Source organism: Geotrypetes seraphini, chromosome 16 (assembly GCF_902459505.1).
Source record: "Geotrypetes seraphini chromosome 16, aGeoSer1.1, whole genome shotgun sequence".
NCBI classification, from domain to species: Eukaryota; Metazoa; Chordata; class Amphibia; order Gymnophiona; family Dermophiidae; genus Geotrypetes; species Geotrypetes seraphini.
Window position 1 is genome coordinate 31,883,670 of NC_047099.1, and position 17,012 is coordinate 31,900,681.

The following is a 17,012-nucleotide window of genomic DNA, read 5'->3' on the forward strand; positions in this document are numbered from 1 at the left end:
CACACAGGCAGGTCAGATGAGTTTGTAAACAAGACATCAAAAACATAGTTACATCAAAAACATCAATAACTTTTTATATATATATATATATATATATATATATATTTTATATATATATATATACATATATATATACATACACACATATAATTTTATTTTATTTTTTTTTGCAACCCCTTCCCTGTCTTCCCCCCCCCCACCTTCAACAAAAATTCTAATTCACATGAGCAAGTAAAATGAAAAGAATGCATAAGATAACAGGTCTATTTTTAACACTTAAAAGCTCCTCCATCCCTTATGCTGTGAAGGTGAGATTTCCTGGGAAGCATTCTTTACAGGGTTGAGAGGCTTTCTACCATTTTCTTTAATTAAAAAAAAAAAGTAATATAAGAACACAACTTGGTAGGGAAATCCTTCACTCCCTCAAAAATAGAAACCAGATGATCTTAATATAGTCCCTCTTCTCACAAAAAGCTGTGTAGGAAGGAGGGCAATAGCTCAGAGTTTAAAAAATAATACTTAAAAAAGAAATCCTATCATACACGCATATACACACAAAAATTATTTTAAGTGCATATCACAAAAAAACAAAACAAAAATCCCAGAAAGTTATCATCCTATGGGGACAGTTGTGAGATGGTGACAAACACTCTGTAGAAAACCATCAAGTCACAAAATGATGATAGAGACTGAGGAAAAGAAGATAGAGAGGCAACAGGTATAAAGTTCACACTTCATCCATTTTAAACCTCTGTGGCAGATAAAGCTCCTTCTTTAAACCTCTGCCTTCCTTCTTGGATCTGTAGCAAATTCTGTCCCCCCATCTTCCCTTGTTCAGTCTAATTTCATAGCTGGAGAGCAGATTTGATTTGCAGAGATATGAAGGAGGCTGATGACAAAAAAGGAGCAAACTGTATTGTGCAACTTTTAAAAAGATGATGAAAGAGAAAAAAATCACTTTAAAAAATAAAAAATGGCTTCAGCTACACAAAACTGCGCACGTCTTATATATATTTACATACATATGTGCGCACACACAGATATATATATATATATATATATATGTATATATGAATATATATATATATATATATATATATATTTATATTTATAGAGTATCAAAGTCCAGTTCCACAAATAAGTGCATTTCTTCAAGTCATGTTAAGCTCATTATTAATTTTAGTTTCTTGTTGAAAATAACAGTGTTTTCAAGATTAATTTTTGTATTTTGTTTTTTCTTTAAAAAAAACTTCCTCAGGGGAAAAAAATCCAGTTTTTCTTTTTTTTTTTTTTCTTTTTAAAGTCTTATATAAAAAAGTTTTTTGTTTTTATTTTCTTTGATAAAGTGCATAAATTCTATAAGGTGCTTCATGTGTGATAAACAAGTCAGGGAAAAGGGAGGTGGATCTCTCCTCCTCCTTCTCCAGCTTTTTTCTAGATTAACAGCATTCAAAAACCACCTTCTCTACTCCTTCTGCTCCCTTTTGCCTCCCACCAACATTTTCATTCCCCTCACACTGTTCAAGTGGGGAAGAGGCAGCGAAGACCATTGGGAGCCTTTCTTGGCTTTTTTTTTCAAGTGCAGACATCCTTCCACTAAGACTGAAATGGTAAGAAAAAGAAACTCCACATAAAAGGCAGCAGATTCCTATTGCTGTGTTTTTTCAGTAATCCTCCACAGTTTCCAGTTCTCCAGATGTGCTGTGGAGGGAATATCCTGTGAAGAGGAATGAGAAAAAGAGGTCATTTGGACATTTGAAACTCTTGAAGTTGGCTTTTAATGTTAATCTTAATCTAGATTCTTACAGAAAATTCAGGGCCTACCGCTGTCTAACCAGCCAACTGGAATGCACGTTTAACCCCCCCCCCCCCCCAAACAACCAACAACCCGACGCCACCTATACTGTAGTCGTCTGTTGCGGGTGCAGAGAGGCGCCTAGGGACGCTTAAGCTCATCCAAGGCTGGGCATGGTTTTGCACGGAAGAGGCCTTAGGTAAGCTTAAGTCCTAGGCATCTCCAGCTAGGGTCACGATAGGCGCCTGAAATGTAAGCCATTGAAATCTTGGCCTACATTTCAGATGCGGTTGCTAAACTGATCATTGCAAGGAAATCTCTCTGCCGTGATCAGCTGAGCAGACATGGCAGGGACCCCCCCCCCCCGAACCCCACTGCAAGTCGGCCAGCAGGAGGGATGCCCACTCCCTCCCGCTGCCACCCCTGAACCCCCCACACTGTCCACGGCAGGAGGGATGCCTACTCCCTCCTGCTGCAAACCTCACGTCTGGAGCACAATGAGCACTTTTTCCCTTTAAAAGTGCTCATTGTGCAATATGTGACCCAGCTGGAAGAAAAGTGGCAGTTAACAAGAAAAAAAGCAATAACAGACAAGGGAAGGATCCCTTCAGATCGGCACTGCCTGAGGATTTTTTATTTTTAAAAAAATCAGAACAGACTCCACTGGCTCTCTAAACCATATGCCTTGCCAGTATCGGTGGCAAGGCTTACAGCTGAGGCACCTCTACAAAATTTTGGGGAGGTAGAGGAAAGGGAGGGGGGACTCAACTCGTGACTCATCAAGTGTGACACCCCCAAGGTTGGATGGACCCCCCAAACAGGGCCCCTAAGCTCAGTCTGGCACAGATGAAGACAAGAAGGCCACTACACAAATTCCAAAAGTCCTAACACTCATGAGGGAAGACTCCAATAGCTTACCACACCTGCTGAAGACTAAGAGCAGACTGAGGTATGAAAGGGAAGCATAGCTATTTCTACTACAGCCAAAAGATTTTGTCTCAGTCTCTACCTGCTGGTCATGATGAGCTATTGCCCACTCGTGAAGCTGTACCGGTCTGGAGAGATGCTAAAGAAGGAGAGAATTTTCAACTGAGTCATTGCCATAACCCACTGCGAGGTTGGATTATTTATCAGCCAATCATATAGACACCTGGAGACCCTGAGCCCACAACGGTGCTGCCACTAGAAGCAGGCACTTAATGAATATTCTGGAAGAGGATGCAAGGCTAAAGGGCAGGACTCTATTGATAATGGTCCTGCACTACCTGAAATCTGAGAAATTTCCTAAAGATCAGATGCACTGGAAAGCACAGTTACTTACCGTAACAGGTGTTATCCAGGGACAGCAGGCAGATATTCTCACGTATGGGTAACGTCACCGACGGAACCCCAGTACAGACCACTTTAAAAGTACATCACCACTTTAAGATCTTAGAAAGTTCGCAATAGCCCAAACTGCGCATTCGCGAGTGTCTTCCCGCCTGACGCAGGGCGCGCGGTCCCTCAGTTAAAATAAGACAGCTAAGAAGCCAACTCGGGGAGGCGGGTGGGTTGTGAGAATATCTGCCTGCTGTCCCTGAAAAACACCTGTTACCGTAAGTAACTGTGCTTTATCCCAGGACAAGCAGGCAGCATATTCTCAAGTATGGGTGACCTCCAAGCTAACAGAAATGGGATGGTGGGAGAGTTGCTGCTTGATCTGGTGCTGCCTCCTACATCGATGTTGCATTGGCCTAACACCAAATAAAGACTGGATTGGACTGATACTATGATTTTTTAGATTGGCCTTTATTTTATTTCATGTTGACTTTATTTTATTTTTATGCTAGGATTTTTTTTTTTTTGTTTGTTTAATTTTTGTTCTTTCCTCCTTTCTATTTTATCTTTATTATACAAATGGTTTTTCTTAGGCACTTTTAGTCTAGATTCTCTACTGTATTAATTTTGGTAACCGCATAGTACTGAAAGGCTTTTGCAGTATATAAATAAAAATTTATATGTTATGTTATCTAGACCTTTGCCAGATAAGTTTAAAAAGCAAAAATATATTTAAAAAATTATCCAATTGCTCAAACCTATGAGGATTTTACACCGAGAACTCCCTGCTAACAAAAATACATATTGGGCGGTAGAGAGATGTATCTGAGGTTTTTGATGCATGATGCTAATAAATGAACTAAGTGATTGAAATGAATGAACGGAAGGGAAATAGAATTGAATGAAATGATATATCTTGGAGTATAATATTATAAAACGTATACTGATTGCTCTAAGAATAAATAACTCTCTAAATCATTTGTGGAATTAACCATAGTTCAAAATGTCGTGATGGCAACATCAAATGCAGCAGACAAGTCGAACTGTAGTATGATGGCAAATTTATTATTCAAATGTAATTGCTGAACCTTTGAGAATGGAGAAATCAGAAGAGTTTTAGTACTGAAATTTGGCCTAAACCTATGCTGGTACCACAAAAGAATAGAGAATCTCTCTAGGTAAATGGAGAGTTGACTGAAAATTAAACTCCATCATTTTAGTTAACAGCGGTACATTTGCAATTAATTTAACGGGTAGTTGGATCTAAATCAGCTTTTTTTTTTTTTTTTTTACCAGAGGAGTAACTACTATATGGCCCATATCAGTAGAAAATCCCCCATCTTCTAAGGCAGAATTTGTAAGTTCAGTTAGCCATACAATAGCTTGAGGGAATGGGATCTAAGATACACTTGCATTTCCTCAATTTATGAGATAATTGTAGGATCTGTGTCTCAGTTACAGACTCAAAAGCAACCCAAGTTTGATCAGCGGGAAATCCAGATGTATTAGTTTCAGAGACCAAAGGGAAGTCATGAGAATTTAATGCAGGAAACGAATCTCTTATAAGGGAATACTTTTTCATTGAAAAATTTTGCTAAGGCTTCTGCTTCTGGAAAAGAAGAATGTAGCGACTTATCATTGGAATTTGTTAAACAGTGCTAAATGTTAAAGAGAGTGTTATTTTGGTTATCTGACCTAACGATTTTATTTCAATAATAGTTTTTCTAGCCTTTTTCAGTACAGAGTTATAGTTTCTGATATTATCCCTCCATATCTGTTTACTCTTCCTAAACTCAGAAAATTGTGATTTTAGGATTTTTTAGGAGGGGGAACACAGGGGAACATTCAGAAACACTTAAAACCTCACTTTTCCAACCTCCCCTATTCCTCTCACAGGCTGTGACAGCCTGAACTCAATGTGGCCTGTCTGAAGATCTGTGCTGCAGCCTGCCTCAGCTCTCTAACAGTAGCTGAATGAGAGAATCACTGCCTCAATGCTGGGAATGCCTCTAGAAACTGATCTTTGGGCTGCCAGACAGACTCTAAATCTGACCGCACCTCCACCCCTGCGGACCAACAGATGCACACTGGGACAGGCAAAGGCGAGAAGACACAGCCGGCACCTGTCAAAACATTGCCGAATCTCCTAAGTGCGCCCAACAGCCTGTGCTTAACCCCAGCAAACTATGCAGGCTGGCAGTGGGATAGGCCTGTCAGCTACAGACCGAAGTCTGTGTGTTCTCAAAGCAGGCAGAGCTGAAAAAATGCTCTAAGTACCAGAAATCCTAAAAAAGGGATGAAAAATACGCCAAATAAAATAATAAAGTGGGGACAGCAGAACACTCCTGCAGGCATACATGCATAAGGGAAGAACCTGTAGGTGGAGCTAAGGAGCCCAGTGAAGTACAGCAGAGGCAAGAGGTAAAATCCGGAGTGGTTTCCTATTGCACTGGGTCAGGAAAGTTGACTGATGGGAGGTTTGGTTGGAGGAGTGTTAATTAGTGATGATATTTTTGTGTGTGTGTCAGCTGGAGGATAGATGAGAGCAATTAGTGGGTGTATAAATGTAATATGAGTAAGGGATGGGTGGGACGAGGGGCAGATTAGGAGGGCCTAGGCTCAGGTTAGAAAGCACACTGTGGCTAAGAAAACAATCTCAAAAATTGAGTTCAGCAGAGGCCCAGACAGTTCCAAAAGCAGGGGAAAGAGAAAGAATGGGTGACTGAGTCTTTCAAGCTGCTCTATAGCAAAAGATGTCAGGAAGAAATTAAATCACCTTTTCAGATGTTGGGTGGGAAAAATTCAGGATTTCCAGGACTATTGGCTTGGAAATTAGCAGCTCTGTAGGGGATAGACAACTAGGAGTCAGTAGAGAGCAGCAGCACCTTTTCTGAAGTTTGGTGGGGGAGATAAGCCTGCTCTCAGTACTGAGGATCCAAAAGCAGAAACCTCGTGCACCACCTCATCCACCCTATAGAATTTAGTGAAAGTGCATAGGGAAGACCATGTCACAGATCTACATATCTCTGGAGGTATCACCCTTGATTCCACCCAAGAGAAGGCTACTCCTCTGATACTGGTGGTTGTTTGCCGCAGACAATATAAGTGGAGGAGATCGCTGTGGACCAAGACCCTAACTGTGGAAACAATTAAAAATAGATTTTGAAGATACCCCTCCCACAGGCTGTCACAGCTTTACTCACAGACCATATGCTGGTGAAATGATGGTACTGCAGCTGCTGCTTGCTTCAGTTCCTCTCAAGTATAGCTGTTCTAGGAGAGGCCCTCTGCTTCTAATCACTCATCCACTTCGCTGGAATCTTCGGGCTGCCAATCAGATCTCCATGGACCAATCCTCAACCCCCTCCCCAGACCTCATGAAACAAAAAAAAAAACAAAAAAAAAAAGGGGGGGGGGACTAAACACAGCCGGTACCATGAGTGCCCTGAAGGAACACTTATTAGCGTCTAAACAGCCTGCGCTCCAGCCCCTAAGTCAAAGGGATGAGCAAATACCAGGGGACGGACCCTGGGCTCCACTAATATTTATCAGGCAGGCTGAAACAGGTCCTTGAAGGATACACCTGCCAGCTGCAGATTTAAAATCTGCTCCTTTCCAGGCAGGCAGAGTAGACCCTTATCAAAAGGGATCTCTGATTTCACAAAAAAGACTGAGACTAGAGCGAAAAACTACAAAGCTATCACAAAATAAAAAAGAAATAAACCGAGCAGATCAGCAGACGTCTTTCATGCTCACCTGCACAAAGAGAAACTTAAGGGGGCATCAAACTCTTGGGAGGTTTCAAAAGCTATTGACAGCTTTCTGCAGTATACTTGCGAAAATGCAGAGTACCCTAAGGTTCAGCATACCATTCCTTTACACTGGAAGATGGTATTACTACCCGCTCTGAAGCTTAAACAGCCTACTTATCCTCAAAGTACAAGATATGACAGAAGAGATATGTTACACCAGATATATAAAAGAGAAAAATAATTGTGTGTGCAAACTTTGTGCACCCCACCTCTTCCGATCTCCATATTACCACTGCATGCAAAGACCTACCCAAAATGCTGGGGTCTGCGTGCAGCACCACTGGCCGTTTCTTCACTTTCCCTACTTGACTCCCATCAAACAGCGGCTGCTTCGAGGTGTGGTTCGCCTGAAACATGGACTGAAGACTGCTGGGGCTGATCCATGAGGCTTCCTGCAACACAGGACACTTCACACTTAGGTAATTCACCTAATTGCCATTGGCCCTCAGTTGTAGTGGTCATGGGCAGAGAGGGTTTTCTAATTCCAGCATTCTCATAAACCCAGCTTAAAGGGAGGAGATGAAAATGGTGTTCTGCTTTTAGCCAGGGGTTTGGTTTGCCTCAAGTCCACCCCAGCAGCAGCTGGTTCTCACAGGGGAAGGCCAGTAGCTAGAACAAAAATCCGGCCACTGTAAATACCAGTTTTTGTAGACTGCCAAACTCGGAGAGTTCCCCTTCTCTGTTATCACCATGGCTGTACCAGACTGCCCAAAGATCTGCAGCAGTGATGTCAAGATTAGGAGTCAGTGTGGGGCCTCTCCACTGTGTGCATACTGACTGCTCTGAAGTGTCCCACCCCATAAGTCAAAGACTTTCTGTTGGTTGTAGTCTTCAATGTATATGTTAGTTGGGTGATCACATACGGTCTTTCTGATCTTCATATTGCCACTGCAGGTCTTTGGGTAGTTCAGTGCCAACCATGAGTGAAAAGCAGGTGGACCACAGGGAAGGAAGATTTGAAAGAATTATTATTATTTTTTTTTTTTTGGGGGGGGGGGGGGGGGAAGAGCAGGAAATAAGGACAGAAGGATATGGAAATAAAACAGGGTCAGCTAGACTAAATATTGGGGGGGGGGGGGGTAGGGAGGGGAGAGTAAAGAGAGGAGAGGCGAGGTGAACAAGCAGGAGAATAAGGACAGGGGACACAGAGGATGGTACTGGACATGGGGGAGGATAAGGACAGGGACACATAGGCAAACAGAATGAGAAAAAGAATGTCAAATGGACAGGAGATACTGGAAAAAGTTAACAGGCAAAAGGAACTTAGAAACCAGAGACTAGGACAACATAATTAGAAAAAGTGAAGTTACTTCATCTTTAGCAGTGTTCTCCAAGGACAGCAAGAAGAATATTCTCATTGTTGTGTTATGTCATCCAACAGAGCCTGGCACAAAAAATGATCTCCAGCATCCTCTCTAGAAGTGATTGGAAGTGGCTCACCATGCTTATGTGTGCAGGACCAACTAAGTCTGATGCAATAGATACCAGAATTTAACTCTGAGGAGAGGTGAGAAAATACTCGTCCTGCTGTCACTGGAGAATACCTGCTACAGGTGAACAATATTGCTTTCTCTGAGGACAAGCAGAATGCAATATTCTCACTAATGGAAATCCTTAGCTATCAGGCTGTGTGGACTGAAGTCTACACTGCTCCTCTATTAAGGCTGATCTCAAGTTAGCTACCGATGCAGCCATAGCTCTGATATTGAAAGCTGTGATATTACCCTCCAGAGTCAGCCCAGCTTTGGCATAGGTAAAGGAGATACAATAGGCCAGCCAATTCAAGAGGGTGCTTTTACTGATGGCAGCCCTCATCCTGTTGAACTCAAAACAAACAGAAGCAGTTGGACTTTCTATGGTCTCTAGTCCACTCCAGATAGATGACCAAGACTTTCTTGCAGTCCAGAGTGTTCAGTGCACATACACCTTGATGGGCGTGGGCTTTGGAAAGAACTCTGACAGAACAATCATTTAAGGTGGAAGACCGACATTACGCTTGAAAGGAGTACACGATATGTGCATGAAACCACTCTGCTCCTTACTTTGCATGTTTAAGTGAATGCCACCAGGTGACAGGTGTCGAGTGGCTCAAAGAGTTATCATCAGTTGGGTAAGGACAATGTTGAGATCCTATGACATTGTTGGGGGCTTGATGGGAGCTTTTAGTATAAACAAGCTCAATAAATGGCTGAGCAGAGATGGGTCTACTCTCTACATGATTGTTAGTTTCAATTGTACTGAAGCCTTATGGGGTTGGTCTTGAGGCCAGACTCTGACAAGCATAGAAGATAATCAAGCAGCTTTTGTGCAGGGCAGAATAAAGGATCTTGGGCCTTGCCCTTACACCAGATGGCAAACCTCTTCCATTTGAATCCATAAGATCTCCTAGAATATTCTTCCCTGGAAACAAACAGAAACTGAGACACATCTTCTCGCAAATCCAAGGAGTTCACTTCTAACTTATCAACATCCAAGCCATAAGAGCTAAGGACTAGAGACTGATATGAAACAAGGACCCATTGTTCTGAAAGATGAGAGTTGGAAATTATATTTCTAATCTTTAAGACACTATCATCTAGCGAGCCACAATTCATTTCAAAATCTCTAATCCCCTACAAACCACAACGCTCTTTACGCTCATCAGAATTAAATTTACTAACTATCCCCTCTTTAAAAATCATCGGCACGAGAAGAGCAGACATCTTTACTGTAGCAGGCCCACAATCATGGAACTCCCTTCCTCAGTATATTAGAATGGAACATGATACCTCAGCTTTTAAAAAACTTTTAAAATCTTATTTGTTTAGGGACGCCTATGATCTCTAATATTTTTTTTTACGTATCTACTTGATCTAAATTAATATTCATAAAGAGTGCCTTGTAACAATTTACCCAACCTTTTGTTTTTTCCCTTTTTTCCTATGCCCTTATTGTAACTTTGTCCCCTTTTTCCCCGCTTTCTTGTTAGTCATTATTGAAATTTGTTGATTTTAAAGTATATTAATGTTTCTATGTTTTATTATATTATGTACATCGCTTAGAATGTTTATATAGGCGATATATTAAGAATTAAATAAACTTGAAACTTGAAACTTGGAAAGTAGTCCTATCTCCACTGATCTTTGGAGGCTAGCTCCAGAAGTAAGGTAATCAGATCTATAGCCAATAGAGCTCTCCTGAAATTCAAGCAGGATCAGGGAATTGTTACTATGAGAAATGCTGGAGGATACGTATACAGAGCATTCTTCCCCAACTGATGTGAAAGGCATTCATAGCTAGCAGAAAAGAGGGACTTTCTTTTTGAGTGACAAAGAGATCTATAAAGAAGGTGCCCCATTTTTGAAAGATAATCTAGACAACACCAATGTTTAAAGACCACTCATGTGGTTGGAAGACCTAACTCAAGGACGGATGCACAAAACTCTGATTGTGTACCGATGGTTGCTAAACCAGTCAAACTGGTATAGCGACCCGATGTTGAAAATGGCTCACTGTGTGGTTTTCCGTGCAGTCATACATTCTCCAATTCTGGCATGCAAATGGGTATGCAATCCTGCACACTGGCCATAAGATCATCCAGACCCTGGATGAACAGCAGCTGTCCCTTAAAGGGCAACTGGCTTAAGGTCACTTTAGAAGACGAATCGCCAGACCAATGCCAGATTCAGAGCATCCTGCAAGCTGAAATGGAATAGGTGGAAAGCTTAGCAAGGACTTTCAAGATGTCATACAAGGCATCACCCATATAATCCACTCCTGAGATTATAAAATCCGTGTCACGAAGTGCCACAATGTCCAGATCATGGCGTAACTTGGAACGGTATGCCCGGGCCATGAAAGAAGAGGCTAATTCAGCCTGAACAACAGTGGCCACCGAATCAAACAGGACAAAATCCATACGTCTGTCCTGAACATCCATCACTGGGGAGAGAAGTGCACTTGGTGACCAACGCCGAGGAATCCACCTTTGGGGAAGCAAAATGCTTGTTAAAGGCATCTGCCATGGTGCAAGCACATTTCAAGGGACCCTCAGGAGTCTCCCAGATGTCTGTAAGAACCCGAATGAGATCAGGATGATCAGGAAAAGAGGCGGATTGTGGCCTCTGGTCACTCAAGAGGGAACCTTCTGCAGTGACTGGCTGCTCAGACTGCAGCTTTAATTCATGGAGAAATTCAGAGATCAAATTCACAAGATGCATGTTCTTGAAAAATCTGCACATAGTGAGATCCTCCCCCAAATCAGGGGCTCCACCCTGATCTGGATCCTGGAGAACCACCAGATCTACCACATCTGCTGCGGAGGTGGTGGTGCCGCGCCCCCTCCCCCCCCCGCCCCCCCCCCCCCCGCGAAAGCAGAGGGAAGGAAAGTGTATCTGGCATAACCATGGGCACTACTGATTTATCTGCCAATACCCCAGAGGGGAAGCAAGAGAAAAAACCCTAGTCCACAGGCCGGCTGAAGGGAAACAGGCAGAAACTATTTAGCCAAGTATGCCTGATACAGAATATTAACAAAATCCAGGGAAAACCCATCCTCCATGGTGGGAGCCGATTCCTGCTTAGCAGATTTGGACAGTTTGGAGGATTTACAAACTATCTCCTGATATGCGCTTGCGTTTCGCTGTAGCGTCGCCTGCACACTCCCCAGGGTCCCCCCAACACCATTTTTGCAAGAGTCAGGAAAGAAGGCGATAGAAGATCCTCCTTGGAGGTCGAAGGCATCAAATTCAGGTAAGCCTTGCACCCCTTGCAGGCCACAACGCATGTGTAACACAGCTGCGCATCCAATAGCCATACACTACAAATGAGGCATGAATCCATCACATCCTGTCCTGGGGAGGCTATCTAAGCAGTTTTCTTTCAAAAATGAAGCTGGCAAATAGATTAAAAATCTTTAAATTCAAATCAGGAAAAATCCAAGATGGCTGCCATGGGTTCCAATTTTAACTAAAAATAGCTCGGGAAAACCACAAGAACTCTCAAAAAACAGTGATTTTAGGGGTGGGGGGTAGGGTATACAGGGAAACCACTTAAAAACCATTTTAAAGACTCCCCAAATCGCTGATTCAATCAGTCAGCTTGAACTCACAGAAACATGTGCTCACAGGAAAACACTACAGATAGAGCTGAAACAGCTCATAGGGAGATCCTCTGCCTCACATTGCTGGAAAGCTAAACTTTGAGAAACTTTTGACTACCCCACCAGCTGGATGTCCACAGCCGGGTACCTCCGCCACCCTCAGATACGCTGCGCAGAACATATGGCAGAGGAATGGATCCAATCTTGGGCGTGCCTCCATGGAAACCCGCAGCCTGCGCTCGACCCACTAGCACAGTGGTTTCCAACCCTGTCCTGGAGGAACACCAGGCCAATTGGGTTTTCAGGCTAGCCCTAATGAATATGCATGAAGCAAATTTGCATGCCTATCACTTCCATCATATGCAAATCTCTCTCATGCATATTCATTAGGGCTAGCCTGAAAACCCGATTGGCCTGGTGGTCCTCCAGGACAGGGTTGGGAATCACTGCACTAGCAGACAAACCTGGGGTGACCAAGCTCCCAAGGGAATGGTTCCTGAGTCCTGAGCTGATGTGCAGGCTGATCAGAGGACTTACTGACAAGCAGGGAACCCTCTAGAAGCAGACTTTTCCCCAAAGGTTTGCAATTTTCCGTAGTGAGAGCTGTCCCCGGAGGGAACCTCCGCAGCACGAGGGTGAAAACCGTGAACATAAAGACTGAAAATATACAAAATAAAACACGAGCAGAAAAGACATGCTCCTACAGCCTGGCTTTTAGGAAGGAAAACTGATGCTAACAAGGACAGTGATGAGGTAAGAGGGGGAGGGATTTAAAGCTCTGAAGTTTGAGGCTTCCTTTAAAGTCCTGGTGGGTAGATGGAAATAACCCACTGGTCCCGGAAAAAAGTTGGATTGTACATGAAAAATGGATTTGTCCAATAAAGCAATGTTACTTACCGTAACAGTTGTAATCCAGGGACAGCAGGCAGCTATTCTCACTAATGGGGTGATGTGATCCAACGGAGCCCCGATGCGGACGCCTCACAAGCAGTCTTGCTTGAAGAAACTCGAAGTTTCGAGTTGCCCGCACTGCGCATGCGCGAGTGCCTTCCCACCCAGACCAGGGCGCGTCTCCTCATTTCAGATAGCTAACAGAGAAGCCAACCCAGGGGAGGTGGGTGGTGCCTGCTGTCCCTGGATAACAACTGTTACGGTAAGTAACATTGTTTTATCCCAGGACAAGCAGGCAGGTATTCTCACTAATGGGTGACTTCCAAGCTAACCACAATGGGATGGTGGGAGAGTTGGCAACTTAGGAGAATAAATTTTGCAATACTGTTTGGCCAATCTGTCCATCCCGTCTGGAGAAGGCATCCAGACAGTAATGAGAGGTGAAGGTTTGAACCGAGGACCAAGTAGCAGCCTTACAAATCTCCTCAATCGGTGTCGATATGAGGAAGGCTATAGAGGCTGCCATTGCTCTGACCTTATGGGCTGTGACTTTACTGGGAAGGGGTAATCCAGTCTGGGCACAGCAGAAAGAGATACAATCCGCCATCCAGTTGGAGATGGTAGAGATAGGACGTCCCAACTTGTTCAGATCAAAGGAGATGAAAAGTTGAGGAGCAGTTCTGTGTGGTTATGTGCAATCCAGGTAGAAAGCCAAGGCACGTTTACAGTCCAGAGTATGAAGAGCTGATTCTCCGGGATGAGAATGAGGCTTGGAAAAAACACTGGGAGAACAATGGATTGATTCAGATGGAATTCTGAGACCACTTTGGGAAGGAATTTTGGATGAGTGTGAAGGACCACCTTGTCATGGTGGAACACTGTGAAAGATGGATCCGCAACCAATGCTTGAAGCCCACTAACTCGACGAGCAGGCCAATGAGAAACACCACTTTCCAAGTTAGATACTTCAGATGAGCCTTGTTAAGAGGTTCAAATGGGGGTTTCATAAGTTGAAAGAACAACATTGAGGTCCTAAACCACTGGAGGCAGTCTGAGAGGAGGGTTGACATGGAAAAGTCCTTTCATGAATCTGGAAACTACCAGATGAGCAGAGAGAGGTTTCCCTTGAAGCGGCTGATGGAAAGCAGTATCGAAGTTGACTTGAGGCCGGAATGAGAAAGGTGCAAAAGATAGTCCAAAACCGAAGACAAGGAGGAGTGCTGTGGCTCATGATGGTGAGAAAAACACCAAGCAGAAAATCTAGTCCACTTTTGGTGGTAGCATTGACTTGTAGCAGCCTTCCGGGAAGCTTCCAGGACATCTCTCACAGGTTGAGAAAACTGGAGCGGAGTTAAGTTGAGAGGAACCAAGCTGTCAGGAGTAGAGACCCCTGATGCTGTGAGAGTAGCGAGGGAAATACTGGTAGAGGGAACGGCTCCCTGGTGCTGAGTTGGAGTAGAAGGGAGTACCAAGGTTGTCTGGGCCACTGTGGAGCAATCAGAATCATGGTGGCGTGTTCCAACTTGAGCTTGACTAGAGTCTTTTGGATGAGTGGAAAAAGAGGAAACGCATATAGAAAGAGATTCATCCAGTCCAGAAGGAAAGCGTCTGCCTCGAGGCGATGAGGAGTGTAGATCCTGGAGCAGAACTGAGGCAGTTTGAAGTTGTGGGGGGATGCAAAGAGGTCTATCTGAGGCGTTCCCCACAGGGAGAAGATGTGATGAAGGGGCATTGAGTGGAGAGTCCACTCGTGAGGTTGTAGAAGACGACTCAAGTTATCCGCTAAGGCATTGTCTGCCCCCTGAATGTAGACAGCTTTGAGGAAGGTGTTGTGGCGAATTGCCCAATCCCAAACTTTTAGAGCTTCTTGGTAGAGGGAGGCCGATCCCGTGCCCCCCTGCTTGTTGACATAATACATGGCGACCTGATTGTCCGTGCGAATGAGGACCACCTTGTCGTGAAGCAGATATTGGAAAGCATTGAGAGCACTGAAAATCGCCCTGAGTTCCAGGAGATTGATGGTGGCACTGGCGGTCCGAGCTGGTCCAATAACCCTGAGTGCGGAGACCGTCCAGATGAGCCCCCAAGCATAAGTCGACGAGTCGGTCGTGAAAACCTTCTGATGGGGGGGCGTTTGAAACAGCAAACCTTTGGATAGATTGGAGGATAGCATCCACCAGAGAAGAGACTGTTGCAGGGCAGGAGTGACCTGGATGTGTCGAGACAGAGGGTCGTATATCTGCGTCCACTGAGATGCCAGGGTTCACTAAGGAATCCTGAGGTGAAGTCTGGCAAAGGAGTTATGTGAACAGTAGAGACCATGTGGCCTAGAAGAACCACCATGTGTCTCGCCGAGATGGACGGGCGAGATGACACCGAGTGGCAAAGATGGAGGAGAGCTTCCATACGTGGAGGAGGGAGGAACGCTTTGAGTTGGGTGGTATCCAGAACAGCTCCGATGAAGGGAAGAGTATGGGAAAGTTGTAGATGGGATTTCGGAAAGTTTATCTTGAACCCCAGATGTTGCAGTAGCCAAATTGTCTTCTGGGTCGCGAGGACGACTCCCTGAGACGTGGAATCCTTGATGAGCCAGTCATCCAGGTAGGGGAACACCTGGTGACCATGGTTCCTGAGCGCTGCGGCCACCACTACCAGGCAATTGGTGAAGACTCTGGGTGACGAGGCCAGGCCGAAAGGAAGCACTCGGTATTGAAGATGTCCCACCCTGAATCTGAGGTATTGACGCGAGGCCGGATGAATGGGAATGTGGGTGTAGGCCTCCTTGAGATCCAGAGAGCATAACCAGTCATTCTGCTCGATGAGGTGATACAGGGATGCCAGGGTCAACATGCAAAATTTTTCTTTGAGCAGAAACTTGTTGAGCACCCTGAGATCCAAAATGGGGCGCAGATCGCCCGTCTTCTTCGGAACAAGGAAGTACCGGGAGTAAAAACCCTTGTTCTGTTGGCTCAAGGGGACCGGCTCGACAGCCCCCAGGTGCAATAGGGCCTGGGCTTCCTGAAGAAGAAGGGTGGTCTGGGTCAAGTTGGAAGGATACTCTCTTGGAGGATGTTCCGGGGGCACGTGATGGAATTGAAGAGAGTATCCCTCCTTGACGATGGAAAGGACCCAGAGGTCGGTGATGATAGTCGTCCATCGATGGTAAAAATGATGGAGACGACCCCCAATCGGTGACAAAACTGAAAAAGTCAGAAGGACAGATGTTATGCCCTCTTTGAGACCATCAAAAGGGCTGAGGAGCCTTAGGGACAGCAGACGATTGTGGCTTCTGTTGCTGCTTTTGAAGATGCTGCCTCTTAACGGGCTGATGGATGGGGTGAGCCTGTTTAGGTGGGTAACGCCGCTGGTAGATTAACGGTGGGCGTGATGGACGAGGGGGAGCAGGCTTGGGTTTCGGACGGAGGATGGATTGGAACGACTTCTCGTGGTCCGAAAGCTTCTTGGTCGCCGCCTCAATGGACTCATCGAAGAGGTCGGTACCAGCGCATGGGACATTGGCAAGCCTGTCCTGGAGATTGGGGTCCATATCGATGGTTCTGAGCCACGCCAGTCGGCGCATTGCCACCGAACATGCCGTGGACCGAGCAGAGAGCTCAAAGGCATCGTAGGAGGACTGCATCATCTGCAAGCAAAGCTGGGAAAGTGAAGCCAGAACCTCCTGGTACTCGAACTGTGCTCCAGGGTCCAGATAGGGCATGAACTTCTGGAGGACAGACAGGAAAAATTCAAAGTATGTGATGAAGTGGAAGTTGTAATTCAGAACTCTGGAGGTCATCATGGAGTTCTGGTAAATTCTCCTGCCGAACCGGTCCATAGTCTTGCCCTCCCTACCAGGTGGGACAGTGGCGTAGACCTGGGAGGGGTGAGACCGCTTCAGCGAGGACTCCACCATAAGGGATTGGTGGTAGAGTTGGGAACCGTCGAACCCTTTATGGTGTACTGTGCGGTAACTGGCATCCAATGGGTGTTTCGAGGCACCGCACAAAAGTCTGATCCAGGAGCTTGTGTAGAGGAAGCTTGAGGGATTCAGCAGGTGGTTGAGGGAGATGCAGATACTCTTTTGAAAATTTGGAACCTGTGTCCAGTTGAATGTCCA

At 44.8% G+C, this 17,012-nt stretch overlaps 1 protein-coding gene across 11 annotated transcripts in view; it reads right to left on the bottom strand.

Annotated features, from left to right (window-relative positions):
- Positions 1-220: 220 nt before the first annotated feature.
- The window catches only part of GIGYF1 (GRB10 interacting GYF protein 1), a 332,123-nt gene continuing 315,331 nt past the window's right edge, over positions 221-17,012 (bottom strand). For 10 of the 11 annotated variants that reach the window (XM_033924367.1, XM_033924371.1, XM_033924372.1 and 7 more), the window contains 2 exons: positions 7,175-7,316; positions 221-1,717 (listed from right to left, as the gene is read on the bottom strand). In XM_033924367.1, coding sequence (XP_033780258.1) covers positions 1,665-1,717; positions 7,175-7,316 — 195 coding nt within the window. In that variant the 3' untranslated portion in view covers positions 221-1,664. The remainder of the gene's footprint in view (positions 1,718-7,174; positions 7,317-17,012) is intronic. The other variant, XM_033924369.1, reaches the window with a different exon arrangement.